This window comes from Triturus cristatus, chromosome 9 (assembly GCF_964204655.1).
Source record: "Triturus cristatus chromosome 9, aTriCri1.1, whole genome shotgun sequence".
NCBI classification, from domain to species: Eukaryota; Metazoa; Chordata; class Amphibia; order Caudata; family Salamandridae; genus Triturus; species Triturus cristatus.
Window position 1 is genome coordinate 786,075,128 of NC_140592.1, and position 25,976 is coordinate 786,101,103.

At 44.7% G+C, this 25,976-nt stretch overlaps 1 protein-coding gene across 1 annotated transcript in view; it reads right to left on the minus strand.

Annotated features, from left to right (window-relative positions):
- The window catches only part of C9H14orf39 (chromosome 9 C14orf39 homolog), a 1,162,755-nt gene that overhangs the window by 994,494 nt on the left and 142,285 nt on the right, over window positions 1–25,976 (minus strand). Inside the window, exon 3 of the mRNA XM_085626171.1 lies at window positions 13,748–13,804. Coding sequence (XP_085482297.1) covers window positions 13,748–13,804 — 57 coding nt within the window. The remainder of the gene's footprint in view (window positions 1–13,747; window positions 13,805–25,976) is intronic.

Below are 25,976 nucleotides of genomic sequence, written 5' to 3' on the forward strand. Positions count from 1 at the left end.
CGCATTATAGGAGTATGCAAATGCTACTGTTTTTATTTTAACTGTATATGTTAATCTTCTTAGCACTATGGTAGTAATGTATCTACTGTTTACCATAATATCACTTGCAATTTCTTTTGTATGCTTCTGTCTCCTGATTTTCACAGCACATATATTTTACAAAAGACTGTCGCTGGACCAATACTTATTGAAAACGTCCAAATCGCCATCTTGTGTATTTCCTGAAAATAAGCAAGCACGAGTGACTGAGTGAAAAGTACTGTACTGTTTCCCACGATCCCGGAGTAATCAGGGTTGTCATGCTCAGTGGTTGCCAGAAACTATCCATCCCACTGTAGAATACAGGGGGTGGTGGTGGCAGTGTCGAGCTAGCTGGTTCTAATGGCTGTCATATCCTATGGGGATGTCCACAGTTGGTTTGGACACCAAGCGCTCAGTTTAGGTCATCCAAAACGCACAGGTCCTGGGGGATTCCTAGGAACTACACGACACCAGGAAGCTCGTTTGCACAGTGGTGGATAAAGGGGGCATGGCCTTCGACAACCTCTCAGCAATACTGCTGTGTGGGACTTAGTGGAGGTAACAGGGAGGGGTAGTCGGCCCCCAAGGACAGCTTTAGGAGTCAACTCCCCTCCTTTTACCTTCAGTAAGTCCCACACAGGTGGATTTCTACGAGGTCTTTGGAGGCCATGCACCTTTCTCCACCACTCGGGAAACGCAGCTCGTGGTGCACTACTGGTTGGGGGATGAAGTCTGCTTTACTCCTGAGGGACTTTGGGGGCCAAGAAACCCTTCTGGTACCTCCTCAAACTCCCAAGACATTCGTCTACAGAGTATTCTCCCTTTAGTTTGGTCTGATCTTCATGCAATCATTTTTGATATTCAGACCAACTTCAAGCACCCCCCCAGCACTATAACGATCTAGCCGGGCCTACGAAGAGCATGGAAGTGCTTAGACCCCAAGCTTTTAAAAATACACTTATGCTCAACCCAACCAATAGTCCCGTCAGATCCCAATGTGGCCTCAGTAAACTACACCAACTGGTTAAATGATGCTTTTGACCGGCTGGTGCCTAACAAAATTATGTCCAAAAATCGGAGCGTGCCATCAGCTCCTTGGTTTTCTGAACTCCTTAGAGAACAAAAAAAAATGTGCAGGAATTGTGAAAGAAAATGGCGTAGATCCTATAACCTTCAGGAAAAACTAGTTTATAAAGCAGCACTTACCAACTACAAACACTCGATCGCGCAGGAAAAAAGGAGATACTATACTGCTCAGATAGAAGCTGCGCAAGATTCTAATAAACACCTATTTCAAGTAGTTGTCAAACTGTCAGGCCAAACATCCTCCAGCAACGTGGCCCCTACTCAGTCACTATGTGACTCTTTAGCAAACTTTTTTGTTGAGAAGGTAAACAATATTTACTCAAAATTTGCTTCTGAAACCAACACTATGGCTCAACCGATAATAAGGGACTCCTCTGAATTCTCCTTACTGAAATTTGACAACACCACTCCCGATCAGAATGCTAGTATAATATCCTCCATAAAATCAGGTTCCGCTAATGATCCTTGCCCCCCGGCTATACTTTTATCAGTCTTAGATCAAGTGGCACCTGTCTTATCTACTATCTGTAATTCCATGTTTGCCTCAGGTATCTATCCCACAATTTGGAAGAAAACGATTATAAAACAACTCTTAAAAAAGCAAACCTGGATCCCACCAACACTAAAAACTACTGGCCAATAGCTAGCCTGCCTTTTCCGGCAAAAATGTTTGAAAAGGTGATGAACACCCAACTTTCCAAATATATTATTGAAGACCACCAGCTGTTAGATGCCACACAATTCGGTTTCCGCAAAGGCCACGGAACAGAGACCGCACTCATTAAAGCGACCGAAGACATCAGAGTCATCTTAGACCAGGGAGGAATGGCTGTTCTTGTGTTGCTGAATCTCTCAGCAGCCTTTGACACGGTCGATCATGCCATCTTGATCGACCGGGTCACTGAACTGGGTATTGAGAAAAAAGCCCGAGAGCTGCTGGCCTCTTTCCTCGCCAACCGTACTCAGCCGGTAAATTTTGGTACCTTTCAGTCCACCCAATTGAGCCTCCCGTGTGGTGTCCCGCAAGGCTCATCCCTAAGTCCGACACTTTTTAATATCTATGTGGCGGACTTGGCCAGAGTTATCAAGGGACATGGGTTGGGCCTTACTTCATATACCGACGATACGCAGTTGGTGTTGACAATACACAATGATGGAGAAGAAGTAGCAGCAAAATTTCAAGGAGGCATGCTGGCCATCAGTGATTGGAAGACCAGCAATTGCCTTAAATTAAACTCTGATAAAACAGAGGTTATGACCTTCGGTAAACTATCCCCTGCCTGACGACATACTAACTTTTCTACCTCATTCGGTAGTCTCAGCTGCATTTTACAAACTACGCATGATAAAAAAATACTACCATTTCTTCCCCTGACATCAGGAAAAACTCTGGTTAGCACTCTAATCATGTCTACCACTGATTACTACAATGGGTTTCTCCTGAATGCCCAAAACAAGGTTATCCATAAGCTGCAACCTGTCCAGAATGCAGCTGCCAGGATGTTGTCGGGAATCCCTAAATATAAACCTATATCACATGTTATTCAGAAATTTCACTGGCTCCCTGTGAAGAGTTGTTTAATGTTCAAGGCCTTGTGTATTGCATACAAGACATCCCACAACACAGGGCCTCAGTTTCTGATTAGAGATTCATCAGCCTATATTCCAGCTCGGGCTCTTCGCTCATCTACGGCATCTCTGTTCACAGTGCCACGCACTAAAACTGCCTCTTGGGGCGATAAACGTTTCATTGTTGCGACTGCTAAACTTTGGAACTCGCTCCCATTACAGATCAGATCATCCCAATACTTATTAACCTTCAGGAAAATGACGAAAACATGGCTGTTCACACAATAAGCTTCCTTGGTATCAGTTTCAAGCTGCCCGTCCTTAGCGCCGAGACACCCAAGAGTATTTGAGCGCTTTATAAAATCTCATAAACAAACACTAGTGGATTTCTACGGGGTCTTTGGAGGCCATGCACCTTTCTCCACCACTCGGCAAACGCAGCTCGTGGTGCACTACTGGTTGGGGGATGAAGTCTGCTTTACTCCTGAGGGACTTTGGGTGCCAAGAAGCCCTTCTGGTACCCCCTGCAAGTCCTACAGAGCTGGATTAGTGAAAGCTAGTCGGAGGCCCAGCCCCCTTTCTCCATCACTCTGTAAACGTGATTACTGGTTTTAAAAAAACATAGAAATTCACTGAAAAAAACAAAAGTTACAAGGACATTATAGTTAAGAATTGGCTTTTTAAAAAACTTTAGAAATTCACTGAAAAAACCCAAAGGTTACAGGGACGATATAGTTAGCAAATGGAATTTAAACCAACCTTAGAAATTCACTGAAAAGACCAAAAGTTACAGAGACATTATAGTTAGGGTCAGATTCCACTCATACAAAACCAGTGATTGGGCAGTTATGGTTACCTGAGCCAACTATAACTTACGCCCCCGCAATGCACTGCTTATGACCTAACATATTACATTACTCATTACATCGTCAGTGACATCACTGATGACATCTCAAATGACATCACTCATGACACTATCCAGTGAGTGTAAGTATTTTGTAAGAGTTTATGATTGTTCAGCATATATTCTAAGGTAATACAAAACTTAAAGTAGTATAGTAGGTGTACTACTAATGAGTGATACTACTTTTAATATACATCATGTGAGTGGCTGTGTGACTGCATGTATCCTTGTGCGTATGGGTGTGTGAGTGGCTGTTTCAGTGTATAATGGTTGTGCAAGTAGCTGTGTGAGTGAGTGAGATGCTGTCTGAGTTACTGAATTGGTGAGTGAGTGTCAGTGGATGTATTGGTGGGTGAGTGAGTGACGGAGTAAGTGGCTCTATCAGTGGGTAAGTGGGCATGTGTTTACTGTATGGGTGAGTGAGTGGGTGTCTGAAGGGCTGTAGGAGTAAATGACTAGGTGTGTAAGTGGCTGTATGGATGAGTGAGTGGCTATTTGAGTAGGTGTTTCGTTAAGTGACTTTGTGTGTGAGTGACGGTATTGGACAGTGTGAACAGCTGTTGGGGGGAGTACAGGAATGTTTATTGCTTGTATGGATGTTTGAATGGGTAAGTGGTTGTGTGAGTGAGTGTATGAGGGCTTCAATGGGCGAGAGAGCAGCCATGTTGAGAGGCTGATTGGGTGAGTGAGTGGGTGTGTGACTTTGTAGGTAAATAAGTGGGTGTGTGAGTAGCTGTATGGGTGAGTGTGTGGTTATGTGACTGGCTGTATGGGTGAGTATCTTGTTGTATGAGTGGCTCTATGGGTGAGTGAATGGTGTCTGAGTGGGTGTACAACTGAGTGAGTGGGTGTGTGAGTGGCTCTATTGAGGAGTGAGTGGGTGTGTCAGTAGTGGTATAGGTCGGTGAATGGGTATGTTAGTGGTTCTACGGATGTGTGAGTGGGCGTACAAGAGGTTGTATGGGGCTGTGAGTAGGTGTATGAGTGGTTCTGTAGATGATGTCATCAGTGATGTCACTGACCAGGTCACGCTTGATGTAATATGTGAGGTCATAAGCAGTGCATTGTGGGAGGCTTAAGTTATAGTCAACTCAGGTAACTATAACTGCTGAATTTCAATGGTTTTGAATGAGTGAAATCTGACCCTAACTATAACGTCTCTGTAACCTATGGTGTTTTCAGTGAAGAAAAATAAAATAAAATATATATATATATATATATATATATATATATATATATATATATATATATATATATATATATATATATATATTATCTACTGGCGGTCGCCAGTAGATAGTTATAGTTAGGACCGTGTTTCCATAGGAAATCTCAAAATTCTATTTTGAATAACTTTGGCGCCGGTTGACGAATCTTCGCGAAATGTTTAAAACTAATGGGGCGCTCCGCTCAGCTCCTACCCTAAAGTCTCGGGGTGATTCGTCAAGCGGGGGCTGAGAAAAAAGGGGGGTCCCAAAACGCATTTTCCCCATGTATTTTTCCATAGGACCTTTAGTCGAAGGTACAGCCCGAACGGCTGAACAGAATTACTTGAAATTTGGCAGAGAGGTAGTCCTCAGGTCAGGGAAGTGCCTTTTGCAGGTCTGGTGTCAATCTGTTCAGTATTTCCTGAGAAAATAGTATTTAAAAGCATATAAATATCTATACGCGCGCACGGGCGCGCATGGTGCCGTGCGCGAGCGAAATTCTGATTGGTTGTTAGATGTCAGTCAACATTCGAATCGGTCGAAATCAGGAAGTGTCGGCCGCCATTTTGTCTCTCGCACTGAAAAGGAAAGGGGGAAAAAAGGTGGAAAACGTGAAAAGGGGGCAGGGAAGAGAGTTCCTGACCCCCTAGCCTTTGTCAGGGGGTCACAGAAGGACCCCCCCAGGGGAAAAAAACATTTCATTTTTTTTTTTTTCTTTTTTTTATAAATCGCGGGGTGCGCGCACGGTGCGCGCACGGCAAAAAAAATAAAAAAAATACATAACTTAGCATTTAAAAAAACATACAAATTCACTTAAAACACCATAGGTTTCACACATGTTATAGTTAGGAATTAGCATTTAAAAAACCTTGCAAATTCACTTAAAAAACCATAGGTTTCACACAGGTTATAGTTAGGTGGATATTTCTCTCGTAAAAAACCAATGAAATTCCCCCGTTATAGTTAGTTCAGATAACTATAACTCGCGCGACCGCCACTCTATCACATGAGTGATGTCATGAGTGATGCCACTGACCATGTCTTGAGTGATGCAATATTCGACGTCATCAGCGGTGGATTGCGGGCGCGCGAGTTATAGTTATCTGAACTAACTATAACGGGGGAATTTCATTGGTTTTTTACGAGAGAAATATCCACCTAACTATAACCTGTGTGAAACCTATGGTTTTTTAACCTCTTCAATGCCCGTGACGAGCTGGTCTCGTCATGGGCCGCGGTCGCGCTGTGCCCGTGACGAGACCAGCTCGTCATAAACCCCGCCTGCTAATACAACGGCCGGCACAGGGCGGGGAAAGGGGCGGGCACTGAAGGGGTTAAGTGAATATATATATATATATATATATATATATATATATATATATATATATGTATATATATCGCTTATTTTTTATCTGCCGTGTTTATATTATCACTGGTTCTGTTTTGAGAGAGTGAAGGAAATGTCTGGAGGTGCCAAAGGAGAAAAGAGGCTTGGCACCAAGAGGCATAGAGGGTGCTTCAGGACAATATCCAGGGCATCATCAAGCCTGCCGTTTGCTGCCTAGTGCCCCATGGTGGAGGGAAGAGCATCTCCGGCCTCATCTATGAGGAGACCCATGGCGTGCTCAAGGATTTTCTAGAAAATGTAATACGGAACGCCGTCACCTACACCGAGCATGCTAGGAGGAAGACTGCCACCACCATGGATGTGGTCTTTGTACTTAAGGACCAGGGGCGACACTCTCTACGGATTTGACAGGGCGCTTCTGTTATGGGGTGCACTCAATGTGTGGCCCCTTACTCCCTAGGCAAGGCTACCTGCACCAGAACACAAGGGATGAACACTCAGTGGGTTTGCCGCACTACCAGCACCATTCATCACCAGTCTGCGACAAGAAAGATTTTGTCTTGAACTTTAATGGGATATCTTCTTTCAATCTGTCGTCAAGCGGATCTTACTACCATCACCACCAAAGCATGTGTCAGGACATCAAGCACTGCATGATGTGACCTGAGCCCTGATAATAATATAACCAAAGGCTGGGACAACAGTTACCAGGGAGTGCCAGGCTGTGGGAGGGGGCACCGTGCGAGGGACCAGCACCTGCAGCATCCTCTGGGTGTCCTGAAGAACAGATATTCTGTGTGGTGGACAGTGCACAGGAACTGTTCTGTCTCCAGGGTTGGGTGTGGTGTTTTGCATTGTTGGAGTTAATGGAAACATCTTTATGTTGACTTGGACTCAAGGAGACCTAAGTTCAAAATGCATCTCTCCACTTAATTGTGTGATCCTGAGCCGTTCATTTAATCTTGCTGTACCTCACTATGGTGTTGTCTAATTTGGGAGTTTTAAGAAGGACATCGACTACAGGAATAACTACTACATATACTTTTAAAACTGGACACTATTCAGGCTGGAAGTGTTTCTGTTGTTTTATTGCAATTTCCACACTCACAAAGGAGACGTTTGGGTGTTACTAATCGCAGGTGTGTGCATTTTCCACAAGCATTTTTTTAATGCTACTTATTTTCATAGACTAACTACTAAATAAACAACACTGATAAAAAAAAATTCTCACTTTTCAGTGTGAAAGAACCTAAGCCACATGTAACAAAAAAGCATTTAGCGATTACGAAATAGCCATTTTTACTGAATCACGATTTGGTAATCACTAAATGTGATGTATGTCAGGAATCTCAACAAAAATTGCGATTGCATAAAAATCGTATTTGCAATTTGCGATTACAATTGCAATTCTTGAAATAGGTAATTGCAATAAGTAATCGCAAATTAGCGAATGTTGCATTTCGGTGTGACACGATGATCTCCCAACCAGAAAGTGAGCATGCCATGCTGTTCCCATGGTCCTGAGTCAGAGGAGGAGGCAGACTCCATGAGCACAACACCAGGGAGCCTGTGAGTGCAGAGTTAGACGCAGGAACCCAGCATGGCACCCGAGGAGAGTGGGAAGTAGGCAGGAGGATGCAAAAGGAAGCTCAAATTCAGTGAGCAGGAACTGGAGGTGCTCTCCAAGGAAGGGGGTGATTATGATGGCGGGTGGATTTCCACTGCCCGGCCGTCGGTGGCGCTCTGCCCGCCATCACAACCACATTTCCCCCCACCATATTACCATGGGGGAGTACCGCAGCAGACGGAAAGTCCGTCCGCTGCTTTTCCGCTGATCGGCAATCGTCACGATTGCCGGCCGATCAGAACTCGGGGATAATATGGAGGCACCGCCATCCATATTATGATGCCTGGTGGTAAAGGCCTTTCCATGGCGGTGATGCCGCCATGGAAAGGCTGGCAGGAATTGCCTTGGGGGCCCCTTGTGGGCCCCGGGGGGCTGCACTTGGGGGTACCTATGGTTGCGGGCCATGGAAAGGCCGCCATAGAAAGGCTGGTGGTATTTTCTTTGGGGGCCCGTTGCGGGCCCCCAGGGGGGTGGGGGGCTGCACTTGGGGAGTACCTATGGTACTCCCTTCATTGCCATGCACAAGGTGGCAGGCACCACGTGGGTGGCAATGCACAGCATGCCTCTTTGGCACTGGGGTGGGTGCTGCTTCTAGCAGCACCTGCCGCAGTGCTTAAGATGCGGAATGCGCCCTCCAGGGTGGTGGTGGCGTGCCGTACCGCAGCATCGCTGGCGGCCAGTCCCAGCACCGCTAGGGTGGCGGGCAGACTAAAGTTCACCCACCATCTTAATGGGGCTCAAAGTTGTGAAGAGCCACAAAAAAATATTTGGCAAAAAATCACTCCATGTCCCGGAGTGTGAAAAGTGCAAGATATGGCAGGAGATCAAGATAAGAAAAAGTGCAGTGGGAGTCCTGTAGTGCTCCATTGAGGAGATACATAAGTGCTGGTGTGACCTGCGGAAAAGGGCAAAAGAAAAGGTGGCAAGCAGGCTTTGAGAAGCTAAGAAGACCAGAGGAGGACCATCCACCCATCCTGCATCTACACCCTTGGAGCAAATGGTGGAGTCCACCCTTCAGCCTGAAGCCATCAATGAAGTGACGCAGATAAGACACCTCAGCCATGCCCAGTACCACCCAAGGTAAGATGCATGCTAAGGAATATTTGCATGCTACTAGTGATAAAATGCTTATTTAGGTAGGTTAGGTATTAAGGTGCAAATGCCTCTGCAGTCCACATTTTACCTGCTACCCACCAATGCATTATGGGAATAGTAGTCAGGAACACAAGGAGCAAGACAAACAACAATATTCCGACGCATATATGATTTCGAAATACAAGAAGAAGAGAGCCAACCTAGCTTGCCCAACACACAAGCTGAGCAGACACTCACTCAAAGAACTCAGTTAAACATGCGGCACTGCAACATCTCAATCATGAGGTGCAGGTCAAGGACACAACGTCAATCTGAGGAAGGTGAGGGCTCCTCTGTCTTTGGTGGCCTGAAGACAGCAATGATTAAGGTGCAGCACCAGCACTGTAAACATATGCATTCAATGCATGCACAGCTGGTATTCTTAAACCACAATATGTGTGACATTAAGGACAGCAACACACAGCTGAACTCCGCAGTGGCGGAAGGACAGAGAGCAACAGCGGAAGCACATGACTGATGATATTAGGGAACTTTGCCACGTCATGCATCAGGACCATGTCTCCCACCGCAGGTAGCACCACGAACTACTGGGCCATTGAGATGGCTACACTAGTTCCATCACTGCCTGAGCAATACAACAGCTGTCCTGTCCAGATGCGCTGTGGCCATGCAAGTATAAATGACCCATTGTAGTGGTGATGTGGCCAGGGGTTTGGTGCAGGTCACCAACACTGTTGATCAGTTGCAGCCTTAGTAGCGTCACAGTCCCTGTGATGTAATCCAGACAGCACAGTTCAAGGCATAGTGCTGCGTCAGAGGCCTCATCAAGGGAGGTCACAGAGCACACTGACCGGGCCAGTGGAGTGCATGGCTACAAGAAATAATATGGGCTTCAGCCATGTCATGTCATTAGGTGAATTAACCTATTGCATTTTGTTGAAAGTGCTGATAGTTTAGTATTATAGCATGTATTTTTGTGGGGTTTTTTCACACAAAATGCCATCTTCTTTGACTGTGCATCTTTTTTCACTTGAAATCAAGGTAATACAATTTCCATTAACAGTTAATTCATGTAGCGCATTGCCTAATCATTGCTTAACTTAAAAATAATCGTCCTCTTCAGAATCAGAAAGGTACAAGAGTATGCCTCTGGTAGTTGCGATGTGCAACATGGCACACATGTGGCCATAATCTTGCAGCTAGTTTCAGGACTGTACTGTAGTGCACCACCACGTTTATGGAAACAGTGAAAGTGACTATCGAGTAACCAAAAGGTCCGCTCAATTACGTTATGTGTACTTTTATGGGCAGCTCTGTAACATTGCTCACTTGGAGTAGTTGGATTGAAATATGAGGTGAGGATCAATGAGCGCACAGCATATGAACTGTCACCTATAGGATAATAGGCAAGAGATTATTTACTGTAACTAGGTCAATGCATCCGTAGTGACTGTTGACCTGTTATACATGTGTTTACCTAGTAGGTATCCTTCTCCAAATTCACCCCCAAGTAGACGTTTTTAGTTTCCACTATGTCGGAAGATGAATGAATCATGCATACTAACTGGAATTTCGCCACTATATATGTGATGATACGTGCAACATTTGGATGTTTAGTGAATGGTATCATTTCCTATTTCTTAAGATGCACTTATTGACTGAGAGGGGACATGTGTCCTATCAATGTAGTCAATGACGTGCGGAAATTGTGCTAACTGGTAGAATTGCAATTTTATGTGCTGCAAGTTCTGTGGTGTGTTTGGAAATCTAATGTACTGATGTAGTTTCAGCAACAATGCATCCAGGAATGCATTGAAAAAGCACAACAGCTCACTTTGGGAGACTTCGTCCTGCTATTGGTATCACCCTCCGGTAGCAACCTGAGGCTCGGAGGGGCAGGGAACATTGGACCTGCACATGCGTGGGAATTGCATTGGTCCTGTGAGTGTGACGCAGCAGTTGTGGTTGCAGGTTGGCTATTAGGTCTAATATGATGGCAGAATTTAACCTATACTTGTCATATATTTCCACCTCTGTCTGGCCAAATAAGGTAATGCACGTTCTGAAAATGTACTCTTGTCTCCTCCTTCTTCTCTATGCTGCAGCCTGGATCTTCATCCTCCTCACAATGATGCAGAGTGTAGGCGTTATGGAATGTGCTGAGGCGCTCTAGCCTTATTTAAATAGGTTGCACTTGGTTACCTCCTGATTGGAGAACATGCAAAATTGCATGTTCAAGTCCATTCACAAATTGCAAATGCTTCCCACTTTACATTTGCAATTACCTAATTGCGATTCGCATTTCGCTAATCACAACTGGGAGTCGCAAATTTGGGAAACACAATTTTTGCAATTACCTAAATGTGGGCTGTGAATGCATTTCATGCATTCTGACGGAAAGGCAATTTTGCATTTGCAATTGGGCGAAATTACTCATTTGCACTGTTTGCAAATGCAGAATTGTTTGACAAATGTGACCCTTAGTCTTTACACCAGAACATCTTTGTCGGGCCCATATGAATCGTTTTAAATTTTATGGTTAAGATATATTTAAGTAGGCACTGTGTCAGTTGTACCCTCCTATGACAGATTCTCACACCTTCAGTCATTTTTTATATTTAAATGTTAAGTAATTTATTAATAGTCGTGTATATTCACACACTATGCTTTGCTTACTTCACAACGAGGACATATTTGGACTTGTGCATACTTAAAGTTTTGTTCAAAAAATTTCGAAGGAAAGTTTTTCAGTAAAAACTGCAACGTTATCACTGTTATGTTTCATTACCAACACACATAAACCCTTTGGATAGTTCAGAATATACATTTTAGAAATTATTTGAAACTATGCAAGGCGTAGAATTATTAATGCTCCACTATATTTACTAGAAATTGTATTTTTGTCACTTATATATATGATGCATTGATTGCCTTTGTTTTATACTACAAGTATATTATATTTAGATGTGTACCTTATTCTAGGTAGTTTTAGAATCTAATAACTTGAGATTATGGAGTTCCCTACATGTAAGCTAAATCCTTACTGGTTAGAAATGCTTCTAAGACATCACATTAAGCCATACAAGCCGGAGATGGCGTAAAGTTCATAAGGTCTGACTCTATTTTATGTGAGCCCCGACTCCTCTTAGTTAATGGAGGTTTGCCATTTTTCCTATCTTAGACAATGGACGCCGCCATATTCCCTGATTTATGCAAAATTATTTTCATGTTTGCCATTAGACACATATGTCGTCTAACCTTATATTTCTAAAAATTGTGAAAGTGTCATGTCATTTGATTAATGGCAAAGATACATCGGTTGTGACAGTCGTCTGGGACAAATGTCTACTTTCCACCATGTCAAGGTTAACTAAGAACAAATGCAAACATAGCTGGATATAGTATAGTCTGAATTGACGTCCTTTTACCTTATATTTTCATAAAGAAACATATAGCACGCACACCTTGATGCACATAATCTATGTCAGACATTCCTACACTTATGTCAGCAATTCCAATTTCTGATAAGATTTAGTATATAAGGATGGCCACTTGACCACTTTTCAACAGAAGTCCTTCGGCCAGATTATTGAACGACATTCTGCCAGAGATTATCTCACCTACTGCAAGCACACTTCGTATTTCTCAGATGCTACATTTTGGTTGAAGCAGCTAAAGCCGAATTCTGGAGGAAGACCGCTACTGCAGCATGTGTTTGCCTTCATGGGGAACTCTGTCTACACGCCTTTGCTGATAAAAAAAACATCCTTTTCTGCCAACACGGTATGCAGTGTGTCTCTTCTACCTAAGAAACTCTAGACTTTAAGTTCCGCTGCCTTCCATGCTCTCTTAGTGTAGTGCACAGAGGTAGGTGCTAGGTTCGAGATTACATTTTAAACAGGTTAGAAATGTTCATTTTATTCTCGTTATTTATAACATGCCTTCTTGCTGTTTTTATAATATTGTATGTAGTTTTTACTGATGTACAGATAAACAGATTGTTCCTGTAGTAATAAATACTTTTACTTGAAAGTGTTCACCCTTTTCTTATTACAGTGTGTGTGACATTGTGAATAATGAAATAGGTTTGTTACTGTTACTCTGGTGTCCCTAATCCCTTCTTAGGGAGTGTTAGTAACCCAAAAGAAATATCTCTATTTGAATAACACAATGAGTAGTGTTCTGCGGGACTAGAATAATCTGTCTTTCACATTCATCATTGGTGCATTGAACCAAGTTCACCTGTATCAAACGTGGGTGGGAAAGCACACTGTGTAGAGCTACATCAAAGTAGTAGCATACGCAACACTGCAAAACTCAAACTTTGCCTAATATCACACATTTTCATTGTATTTCTGTGGTGGAAACTTCTCGTGTCTGGAGGGATCCACAAAATTCCTACTACTCCCTCTTGTCCCGATACAAACACTACCCTACTTGTGTGACTGGGCCTACTGTTTGTAACAAGAACAATCAGTGCAGGGACAATGGAAATCCTAATTTAAAAAAAAATCATTATTAAAATAAAAAACTTTGATATTAGAGTAATAGAAGCCTAAAACTTTAATTTTATCATTATAGAAAGAAAAACTATTCACTGACCATCGATATATTGGTACCCACGATACTACTAATCAATAATAAGTACGATTGATATTCTGCTATTGATATTAAGGAGCCATATAGATGACTACACATTTAGTGCTATTATATGGAGTCAAAACAAAACCCAGTGTGGATAGGCAAGAGACAATGTTGTTTCTAGTGTGCACAGTTAAAACAGCCAGTATTTAGACTGATGGTTTTCTCTTTAATGTTTTGCAAATTACTGGATATATTGCAATTGTTGGATTCTTCGACTAAAAACAATAGAAGATGAAAACACTTACTCTGGATTTGTTCTTTTGTATGCTCCTTTGCATAAGCATCTTGTTCTGACTGAAAAACTAAAATACAAAAATCATTTACAATAGGTTCTTTGCTAAATCAGAAATACCATGAGGTGTACTTTTGTCTTACATTGTTTAATGTTTTTATTTATTAATATTCAACATATGTGGTCACTGCATACAAAGCACAAGTTATAATAGTTAAATTAAATTCAGTAAATATTAGCCTATCTGATATCCCTTGTGCCTATAGACCAGAGTGCAAAATGTAGAAAGCCCTGAAAGAGCTCCTTAATTAGACTTTACCTCAAGTACTTAACATCTAGAACTCTGTGGCTCGGTAGGCTTACAGTTATGGTGGCATTACAGACCTTGGACAAGCTACCTTTAGTACTTAAATAGGCGGTTTTTCAAGGTCAACCATTTATTGGTTCAAATTTCCCAAGTAGGGTTGTCAACACAAGAGTGTTGACAAAGCTCTCTCTCCTTAAGAAATAGTGTGTAGTCCTAAAATGGAAGACTTGTGATTTAGGGTTAATAGGGCAAACAGTTGGTGGGACTCTCTTTTTTCCTTGCTTATATTTGCATCCAGGCTTTGTTTTCTCCAGGATACTACTCAAGTAGAATCCTAATATTGAAACCATCATGGTTAATGACTTTCTGGTCTTATGTAACTCCTTAGTTATTAATTCTGGTGTGAAGTAGATAAACTGGGGATAGATTGATGGGCTCCCCACAGCTCAGCATTTTTCATGGTGATTGCATTTTAATTATTGCTTGGACACATGACATAAGATAATGGCGATGATCTGCGACAATTGGGATTTGAGATTGCATAATAAGTTGATTATATCTTTTTGAGACAGACGTTAGCTTCTTTCAATTGTCTAAATTCCTAACCGGTTCGAACTTTCACAAATGGTATAATGCTGAGCAAAACTTAACTTGAAGCACTTAAATGGTGTGTAATTTATCAGGGTAAAAAATAGCACTTATAAATTAGATAGTAAGCATTTACTACTGCACAGTTAAAGCCTCAACTTAGGTTACATGTGAAACATTGGCTTTTTGATTTTTCCCTAAAAGCTCTATCTGCACCAGCAATGACAAGGAAAAGGCTACTTTCTCTAAAAGCATCTACTTGTGGCATGTAGAGCAGTAGATTCACATGCTGTGCATATTACTGCCATCTAGTGTTGGGCCCAAATGTATGCAAGTTGTTTTTCTTCGAAGAAGTATTTCGAGTCACGAGGTATAGTGACTCCTCCTCTTGCTGGTCATAAGTTTCATTTTTGGATTGTTTCCCGGACAGCCGGTGAGTATCAGGTCCAGTGCTATCCACATCAGGAACGCTGCCATATGCCCACGGAAAACAGAGGCATGATTGCAACTTAAGGCCGACACAAAGATGTGTCGCTGTATCACAAACGTTAAGGAAGTGGTGCAGGTCAGGAAACTATATGACCCATGAGGCTATGTGAGCACCTCTTACAAGTTCTGATTGGTGACTGCACAGGGCGGGGAGATGAAAAGTCCTTCCACCAACAATGCGATGCAGATTATTCATGCTTGTTCAGCGTGTTGTGTTGCTGTAGCTTCATGAACAGTGTTGTTGCGGTAAGGGGGATTTAGCATTAATCCAGTTTCTGTTGTCTTTCTGTGTGAGATCAGTGGGGAGAGACTGTCTAATTTTCCCCCCACAGCTCACATATTCATAGTCTTGTGGGTTGGTTTTCATATTGGTCTGCATGTTTGTTGGTGAGGTGTATTCGGAGTCTCCGCTGAGACACGCTGAACTGTTTCGTATTGTGGTGGATTACTGCAGTGTTCTTCTTTACTCTTGGCATTTCATGGGCTAACAATAATGCGATTTGTAAAGTGCTTGGTTACACCACAACGGCGTGCACCCGAGCTGGACCAGAAAACATAATATAAATAGCAGAGCGTAGGGGAAAAGAAAATAGCTGGATTGAGTTACGGGACAGCTATGTTTTAAATTTGCTTCTGAACTCAGTTTCTGAGGAGAAGCTCTTAGAGCAAACTGGAGAGAGTTCCACAATTTTGCCGGATAGGAGAAGGCTCTGGCTCCCATTCTGGCTTACTTGATCTTTGGGACTCTAGCAAATTTTGCTTCAGAGGATCTGAGATTTCGACCCGGGATATAAGAGTAAAAATGATTTGGAGGAACATATTCCACACAAAAAGACACCCTTTGTTTAACCCCTTGTGTGCCCATGACGTGCTGGACACGTCTTGGAGCACAGTCGCGCTGTGCCCATGACGTGTCGAGCACGTCATGAGGCATTCCCTGAGGAATCCCTTTAATTAAAAATAGCCTCAGGAGCTGGGGAAGACCTTCCCCAGCTCCCGAGGCCCCCCCCCCCTTTCAGTGTAATGACAATCGTCGCGCACGTCGCGCCGACGTCACTCTCATTGAATTGCAGCAGAGGCTCAGTGGAGCTTGCTGCAGACTGAAGCACCTCAGTGAGGACGTTGGTCCTCACAGCCACGGCAGGTAGCTCGAGCCCAAGGGCTGCGGCCGCCTTGCGCAGCACCACAGAGAAAGCAGCACCCTCCTCCGAAGCCACAGTCGGAGGAGAGATGAATCCAGTGTCCGGAGAGGTATCCAGACCACTGGCCTCCCCCAGTTCATCTGCCCAGTCCTGTGACAGTTGAGCCTGAGCGGCCATAGGATCCTCGGATCCCTCCCATTCACCGCCATCATCCGATTCCTGGTATGCAGGAGGAAGGATCGGAGCCGGGCGATAGACAAAATGTGTCTCCAGCGGCGCCGAACGCGGCGTCCATCAACGCCGTATCGGCGCCGGGCCCTGAGTGGGGCTGAACCGGGGCTCGACGCCGAGCGGAGTCGGCGTCGGAGGTAGTACCGGTGTCGACGCCGGCGGAGGAGGCGTGACGAGGTCGACCGGCGTCGGCGGGGACTCGGGAACGGGTCCCTCGGGCGCTTGCGGCATCGAGGCCGGAGCCGTCGACGGCGCCGGGGCCGGAGCCGCCGGCAGGCAAGGTTGCCCAGTCGGGTCCGCAGGGCCCGAAGGCGTGCCAGCGGGCGTCGACGGCGGTGCCAGGTTCCTCATGGCCGAGAGGAAGGCACTGACTTCCGCCGGCGTCACGTCAGTCCCAGGGACCGGTGGGTATGGGGACTTGCGCGGCGCCTGCCGCTCCGCCGGAGCCGCGGGGGTGGAACCACCCTGACCCTCGGCCGAGTCGCGCGACCGGCGAGGGGAGTCCGAAGAGCGGTGTCGCTTCTTGGACTTCTTGGAGTGCTTCGACTTACCCGAAGACTTGGATCCCGACGACCGATGATGAAGTCGGCTGCGGCTCCGCGACCGATCCTTGGACCTCCTCCTGGACCGGGATCGAGAGGGGCGCGGAGCCGAGTGGCGAATCTCGAGAAGCTTACGGGACCGTTCCCGTCTAGCCTTCGAGGTCAGGGCCATGCAGTCCGAACACGACTCCGCGTCGTGGTCGAGGCCCAAGCAGTAAAGGCACCGGCGGTGATGGTCCGTAACCGACATCAATCGGCTACAGTCAGCACAGGCTTTAAAACCAGGCATCCTACCGGCACCGGAGTCGAGACAAGATCAAAAAGGATCGAAAAAGTTAGTCAAAAAGTGACTAAAGGGGTAGCTCTCCCGGATCTGCGCTTACTGGCACGGAAAAAAGAAGAACTGACGTCAGCGCGCGAGGGCGGCGTCTAAGTACTCCGACGACGTCATTCCGGCGCACGATGCCGACGACGGACGCGGAGCCGCAGACGACGCCTAGCGACGCGCAAGGGGTATTGCTGACGAAAAATCTTCCGGATCCAGTCTGACGCCTGGGGATATTCTAAGGTGAGGAATCTGACTAACGTGTTTCTTTCAGATACCATGGATTTTTTTGTTTTATTAGTGATGGGGTAGGGGCTCCCCAAAATGGGCATGACAATACCCCACCCCACCCCCAGAGAAATTCCAGTCGCTCTGCCCCCCCCGGGAGGGCAGATGGTGGCAGTGGCCCCTGATCTGCCCCCTGGGAGGGCAGAAAGCCCACTAGGCGCCAGCGAGTACGCAGGCTTTTTTTATGCGTGGGGGCTGCCCAAAATGGATTTTTTTTTGCAATGTGCATACCTGTGGATTTTGGGCCCTAGCGCAGTTGGCACGTATGCAAACCTAGCAAACCTGTACATTCTTTAGAACTAGACACCGAGGGGAATCCTGGATGGGGTGATTTACCCAGAATCCATTGCAAACCTAAAAATGTGGTAATAACACATTTTCCTCACATTTCTGTGGTGGAAAGTTCTGGAATCTGCGTGGGTCCACAAAATTCCACCCACCCTGCGTTCCCCAAAGTCTTCAGAGAAAAATGGTACCTCACTTGCGTGGGTAGGCCTAGTGCCCGCGTCAGGCAAGGGCCCAAAACCTATTGAGGAGACATCAACATTACCTGGTTTTGCAAAGGGGGTCCTATGAGTTTTTGGCCCCGGGCTTGGCGGGGACCTAGGGAAACCTACCAAACCCACACATTTCTGAAAACTAGACACCCGGGGGATTCCAGGGAGGTATGGCTTGCGTGGATCCCCCAACGTTTCCTTACCCAGAATGACCTGCAAACCTCAAATTTAGCTGAAAAAAATCACCTTTTTGACACATTTTTGTGTGGGAAAGTTGTGGCATCACCAGCCTGACACAAATTTCCTACCACCCAGCGTTCCCCCGGGTCTCCCGATAAAAACGGTGCCTCACTCGCATATGCACTACGTAATACCCCCCACCGAACCATACAGACACTTAGACACACACAGTGATGTCATCAGTGATGTCATTTGAGATATCATCAGTGACATCACTGACCATGTCATGAGTGATGTAATATGTGACGTCATCAGCAGTGCATTGAGGGCGCGCGAGTTATAGTTAGCTGAACTAACTATAACGCGGGAATGAGTGACTCACTGTTTGTATGTGTTGAAGACAGCATGTGTGCAGGACTGTATGGGTGGATGAGTGTGTGTATGGGTGTGTTAGTGAGTGAATGACTGTCTCAATAGTGTCTTTATGAGTAACTACATATGTTTTAAACTAGTATATGTGACTATTGGTGTATATAAGTGAGTATATGTGAGAGTGAGAGATTGAAAGAGTTTCTGTATGAATAAGTATGTTTTTCTATAAGTGATTGTTTAAAAGACTAAGTATGTGTAAGTTTCCGTAGAAGTAAGTGTGGTGGTGTGTGTATAACTGTATATGCAAGTAAATGTATGTTTGATTCTTTATTAGCATGTGTGACTATGTGTGTGAGTAACTCTATGGATGAGTGGCATTGTGTAACAGGATGTATAGGTGTATGAGTACATAGGATGAGTGAGTACATGTATGAGTGACTGTATAGGACTGTTGGTGAATGAGTGGATGTGTATGTGAATCTTAGAATTACTGAATAGGTTGTTGTAACTGGTATTGGTATGTCCATTGTTTTGAAAATATTAGTTTCTATTTTTGAATGTGTGTATCAAAGGTTTTATTAGGGGGAGAGGAGATCTGCCACTCTATCACAAGGATGATGTCATCAGTGATGTCATCAGTGATGTCATTTGAGATGTCATCAGTGATGTCTTGAGTGATGTCACTGACCATGTCATGAGTGATGTAATATGTGACGTCATCAGCAGTGCATTGAGGGAGCGCGAGTTATAGTTAGCTGAACTAACTATAACGCGGGAATTTCAATGGATTTGTACGCGTGAAAAGTCCAGCTAACTATAACGCCCCTGAAACCTATGGTTTTTTCAGTGAATTTTTAAGGTTTTTTAAATGCTAATTCCTAACTATAACGTGCCTGAAACCTATGGTTTTTTCAGTGAATTTCAATGGATAGACATGTGAATAAAGAAGAAAAAACGCACAGAAAGAAAAAAAAGAAATGCAGAAAAAAGCAACAGAAGTTCTCAAAGACGAAGAAAAGTGCAGGAAGAAGGATAACGTGCAGAACGAACAAACAGAAGAGCAGAAAGAAGCCTTGTTGCAAAATCATCCTGTACCCTCAACTTTTTCAGACGGATACTGGTGGTAACTGAGTCTGACTAACCAGTCCTAGAGCCAGTGCTATGTTAAAAGACACTCAGAATACAGTGAAAACACCTACATACACTAGGGAACACTATGCGTTGGGGTCCCCCTGTGATTAGCATGACCTCCTCTGTAAGCCCCTAGTATATAATAGTGCAGGGGATTAAAACTACCTCTTAAAACGCGCCACAGGGCGTGTTTGCACACGTCACCTCAGTTCCCGTCCCCTCCCTTCCCCACTGTGTAAACACACCCTGTGGCCGTTGTAAGTTGGGAGATTAAGTCCCCTTAAATCCTGAGGGTCCCTAGGGTCCAACTAGACCACTAGGTACCTCCAGTAAGCGCCACAGAGCTGCGTTGCAGAGAGATGTAAAAAGGGGCACGGCCTAGACCACCTCTCTGCAATGCAGCGCAGTGGAACTTACTGGAAGCACCTGGTGGGCTAGTTGGCCCCCAGGGTCCCTCAGGATTGAAGGGGAATTATTTCCCCAACTTAAAGCGCGCCATAGGGCGTGTTTGCACACGTTAACTCAGGCCCCGCCCCCTCCCTTCCCCACTGTGTAAACGCACCCTGTGGCCGTTCTAAGTTGAGAGATTAAATCCCCTGGAATCCTAAGGGTCCCTAGGGTCAAAGTAGCCCACTAGGTACCTCCAGTAAGCACCACAGAGCTGCGTGGCATAGAGGTGTAAAAAGGGGCGTGGCCTCAGAACATCTCTCTGCAACGCAGCTCCCTGGCGCATACTGGAGATACCTGTTGAGCTAGTTGGAGCTCAGGGACCCTCAGTATTGAATGGGAATTAATTCCCCAACTTACAATTGGCCAGGGAACGCGTTTGCAGAGTGCTGCAAGGAGGGGGCATGGCCTCCGGCGCGATGCCGGTCTTTTATTTATTTTATTTTTTTAAGAAGGAGGGCTGTGTGCACCCTCATTTTTTTTGTTGAAAAAGATACATTTGGAAAGGGGCCGCGTGACCCCCCTCTCAAGTCCTTAATTGGCCCCGGGGACCACAACCCCGGGTCATGGCCTTTTTTTTTTTATTCTTTAGGGGGGGCTGCGTTGCCCCCCTCCTCAGGCTACTTATGGCCCCAGGGACCCCATCCCCCAGGGCCGGCCTTTGTTTATTATTATTTTAAAAATATATATATTTATAGAAAAACCTAGGACATGCTGGACAAACCGTATGTACCTATCACCATGACGATTTGCGTGATATTCATTAAAAGGCGACTATGCATACAATGAATCCACGTGGAATGTATTTACACCGCTAGTGAAGCTCTGACGTGTCTGACGCCCTACCGTGCCTAATCCCGGCACCCCCGCCGGTGGGTACTCTCCAAGTAGACACCCTTGTCGTTTATTTATACAAACATGGGTAGCTATTGACGGGCACATTTAATACACACGCACACCAAGCCATTCAAAGGGGATTCGACAAAAATTCGACCAAACTATGCAAGAAACCCCCCTCACAGTTAATATAACCCACATCCACCGCCGGATGTGTAATACTTTTTATTTTACTCTCTGGAAAGGGGACGAACATCACTTGAGAGTCACAGCGCGCTCCTGACAGAGCCCAATGCTGTGTTACACCCACCAGTGCCCGTCGAGTGCCACACACCTCTGTGTTGTATTCCACCAGCAAGTGCGTATGCTATGACACTCTCTAGCCCATGTGCACTGCAACACCACCCCGTGAATATGTAATGCCACACTTGCCTTCGCACGGGTTATATTGCCCCATCTAACGTGCCTTCCTCGATGCCTATGTTATAACGCACAGCGCTATGCCACACATATTACAATCTGGGATCCATATCTTTGTCACAGTGAATATGCAATGTTACACTCCCCAGCACATATTTTATATTACAACTTTAGAGACTAGTTAGGTTACACAACCATGCCCTGTGCATATTACATTTCAAGGCGCATATCGCATAGCACGCGCTAGTGCCTGTGCTATCTCACGCTCTCCAATGAATCCGTCACTGCGCACAATGTATTGCATATTATATTTCACGCCCGGTTCATCTTATATCACACTTTTTGGTGCATAGTTTATACCATATACTATATCTAGTTTTCATTTTCAATCGTGCTCTCAGGACTATGTTCTATATAACACTGCATCCACCTACCCTTTTCACGGGCATTACATTTTGCGATTGGGGGATGGAGGGTCAGGGGGTGTTTCTGCCAAGCGAGCCCGGAGTCACAGTCACAAACGTCCTCTTCTTCCTGAATAAAAGTGAGATTATGCTGCATACTTGTTCATATTTTAAGTAGTTCGCACAGACACACATTTTAAAAACAATAAAGTTCCTAATACTCACCTTCTCTGAACAGTTAGCTTGCTGCCCCATCTACCTCCTCCCTATCCTCTGTTGTCTGAATCCATAGACTAGCCTCCTCCCTCCTGCCATGCATGGTCTGATGTGCTGCCACTGCCCTCCATTTAACATGATGTACCAATCCACTCCTCCTGCCCTCCATTGCCCAATTCTATGGCCCATCATTGACCTCCTGCTTAGCCTCTGTGCTTAGCTTGCTGCCCCTATTCTCATTCCCCTTGCTCTCCGATGTCTTTGTGCATGCCCCTGCTCCATCCTTTTTGCCCACCATGTTCCATGGACCTGCCATTCCTATCTACTCTGAGTGTTCTGTTGAGCTGCCACTCCCCTCCCACCTGCCTAGCATTGTCAGATGTCTGTAACCTGTCCCTGTCACCTCCACCCTGCCTGTCCACATGCCAAGCCCCTATCCCTTCCTCCTGTCCTCCATGGTCCATTTTACTAACACACCCTTCTACCCTCCCTGGTCTGTTGTGCTGCAACTGCTCCTCCTGCCTGCCTCGCGCGGTCTGTTGTGAGGCCCCTTCCCCTGAACTCTCTTGTCTGTGCCCAGGTCCTCACCCTCCCTTCTATCCTCCATCCTTCTTGCCCATCATAGCCATTATGCTGCCACTAACCCTCCCGCTTGCCATGCATGGTCTTCTGTGCTGCCATGGCCCCTCCCACCTTCCCTGTGTGGTCAGCTAGCTGCCCCTGACCCCCTCCCACCTTCCCTCCATGGTCTGTGTGTATATACCATCATAGTCTCACTGTTGCTCTCCATGGTGTGTCTTGTTTCCAGTGCCCATCCTGCCTGACCTCCATGGTCATCTTGCTGCTCCTGCCCTGCCCCCTTGCCCGAGCCCTCTGTTTCCATGTGCAGACCCCTATTCCCTCCCTCCTGACTTGTCTGTTCCATTGTAATGCCCCTGATCCGTCCCTCCTGCCCTTTATGGTCTGTTATGCTGCAGCTTTCTTTCCTGTCTGTCCATTATGGTCAGCTAGCTACCATTGCCTCTTCCCCTCTGTTCTCTGTTGTCCATGTGCATGGTCCTGTCCCCTCCCTATTGCTTTCTATGGATTGTTGTGCTGCACTCCCGTCCCACGTGCCCTGTGTGGTGTATTGTGCTGCTGTAAACCCTGATGCTTGCCCTGTATGGTCAGTTTGGTGCACCTCTCCATGTCCCTCCTGTCCTCTGTTATCAGAGTCCATGTCCCTACCCCAATTCCTCTTGCCTACCATGATCCAATGTACCATACTTGCGAACATTTTGAACTTGGTAAGAGGGGGATTTTGAAAAAAAACCTGGGGTATTGATTTTCCCCTTTGAGTTACATTGAAAAAGAGGAGATTTTAGACAGGAGACAGATCAAATAAAGCCCATTTGATCTTAAAAACATTGGACGTTTCCTGGTTGAAACGTGTCTGTTGGCATGTATGGTTGTACTACCACTGCCTCTTCCTTCTGCCCACAATGGTCTATTATATTGCCACAGCCTCTCTTGCCTGTCCTGAATTGTTGGTTTGTTGCCCCTGCCCCCCTTTCCACTGCCCTCCATAGTCTGTTGTGCTGCCACTGCCCTTCCTGCCTGCCCAGTGTGGTCAAATTGTTGCCTCTGCACTCTCCTACCTGCCTTCAATTTTCAGAGTCCGTGCCCCTGGCCTCTGCCTCTCAACAGTATCCTAATGAACAACTAGATTGCTAACATTCTATATTTATTACAAAAGTGTGGAACGCCTGACGTCATCTTGATGTAATCAAAACTGCAATACCTAGAGCATTTCCTTTAGAAATTACATATATGAGAGTGTCTTATTTGCATCAAAATTATGATTAGTGCTCTAAAAAACTAAAATGAGGACATGTTTTCTGAGTTTTCAAATAGCGACAAAGAACTTTTAAATTATTTGTAATCTTTATGTTTTTTTATCCAGTTGACCACTTGATTAAATGTTGCACTTAGGGGAGAGGATGTGGTGTTACTTCCAGAGCTGCAGACTTTGCAACTGGGGAACTAGGTTGGAGTTTCTGCTTCAGCTCAACATTCTGTGATTCTGGTCAAATCACTTAATCTCCCCATGTCTACAACCAAAATGAATTTGATCTTGTGTGATGTAACCAATGATCATGTAAATCACTCCAATACCTGACAAGTCTGCACTATATAAAACTGCAAATACACAAAAAATAAGTGTTTTGCCCACTTCTGTCATTGGGCTACATGTGGGCTACATCTGGGTGATATTTGTGCTGCATTTGGGCTCTTTTGTCTCTGGTGGCCATCTTGTGAGATTTATTTGTTATGAAGTTTCCCAATTCCCTCATTTACTGCAGTCTCCTCAGTAGGAAATGCTTTCAGTTTTTTACTTTGATTCCATCAAGAAGGTATTCAGATATGTCACACATTTGCCATAAATTCTGAATGTTAGCACTCTAGTTGCTCATTAGATCACTGTAGTAAAGCTACTGCTCACCACGGAAGTCTGCTGCTGGTATTAAAAGTGCATGTTTCAGTCTGCATATCAGAATTTTTTAATGAAATAGAAGAGGATTTGAGAAGTCACTCAAAATGTTCCTAATTTTTAATTCTTCAGCACTAATCATAATTTCTATGGCAAAATGAACCCCCTCATTGTGTTCTTTTTTAAATTAAATGTTTTAAGTGTTACCAGTTTATTCCAATCAAGATGGATTCAGGTGTGCCATACTTTTGTCATAAGTAAAACAATAAGCGCTCTAGTTGTTCTTAAGAACACTCTGGGACATTCCGTCATTGGGCTATAATGGGCTACATCTGGGTGATATTTGGGCTACATTTGGGCTCTTTTGTCTCTGGTGGCCATCTTAGGAGATTTATTTGTTATGAAGTTTCCTAATTCCCTCATTTACTGCAGTCTCCTCAGTAAGAAATACTTTCAGTTTTTTACTTTGGTTCCATCAAGAAGGCATTCAGATGTGTCACACATTTGCCATAAATTCTGAATGTTAGCACTCTAGTTGCTCATTAGATCACTGTAGTAAAGCTACTGCTCACCAGGGAAGTCTGCTGCTGGTATTCAAAGTGCAGGTTGCAGTCTGCATGTCAGAATTTTTTTATGAAATAGAAGAGGATTTGAGAAGTCAAAATGTGCCCTAATTTTTCTTTCTGCAGCACTAATCATAATTTCTATGGCAAAATGAACCCCCTCATTTTGTTCCTTTGTAAATTAAATTTTTTGAGTGTTACCACTTTATTCCAATCAAGATGGCTTCAGGTGTGCCATACTTTTGTCATAAGTAAGACTGTTAGCGCTCTAGTTGTTCGTTAGAACACTCTGGGACATTCTGTCTTTGGGCTATACTTGGGCTACATCTGGGTGATATTTTGGCTACATTTGGGCTCTTTTGTCTCTGGTGGCCATCTTGGGAGATTTATTTGTTATGAAGTTTACTAATTTCCTCATTTACTGCAGTCTCCTCAGTAGGAAATACTTTCAGTTTTTTACTTTCGTTCCATCAAGAAGGCATTCAGATGTGTCACACATTTGCCCTGAATTCAGAATGTTAGCACTCTAGTTGCTCATTAGATCACTGTAGTAAAGCTACTGCTCACCAGGGAAGTCTGCTGCTGGTATTCAAAGTGCATGTTTCAGTCTGCATGTCAGATTTTTTTTATGAAATAGAAGAGGATTTGAGAAGTCAAAATGTGCCCTAATGTTTCTTTCGGCAGCACTATTCATAATTTCTATGGCAAAATGACCCCCCTCATTTTGTTCCTTTTTAAATTAAATGTTTTAAGAGTTACCACTTTAATCCAAGCAAGATGGCTTCAGGTGTGC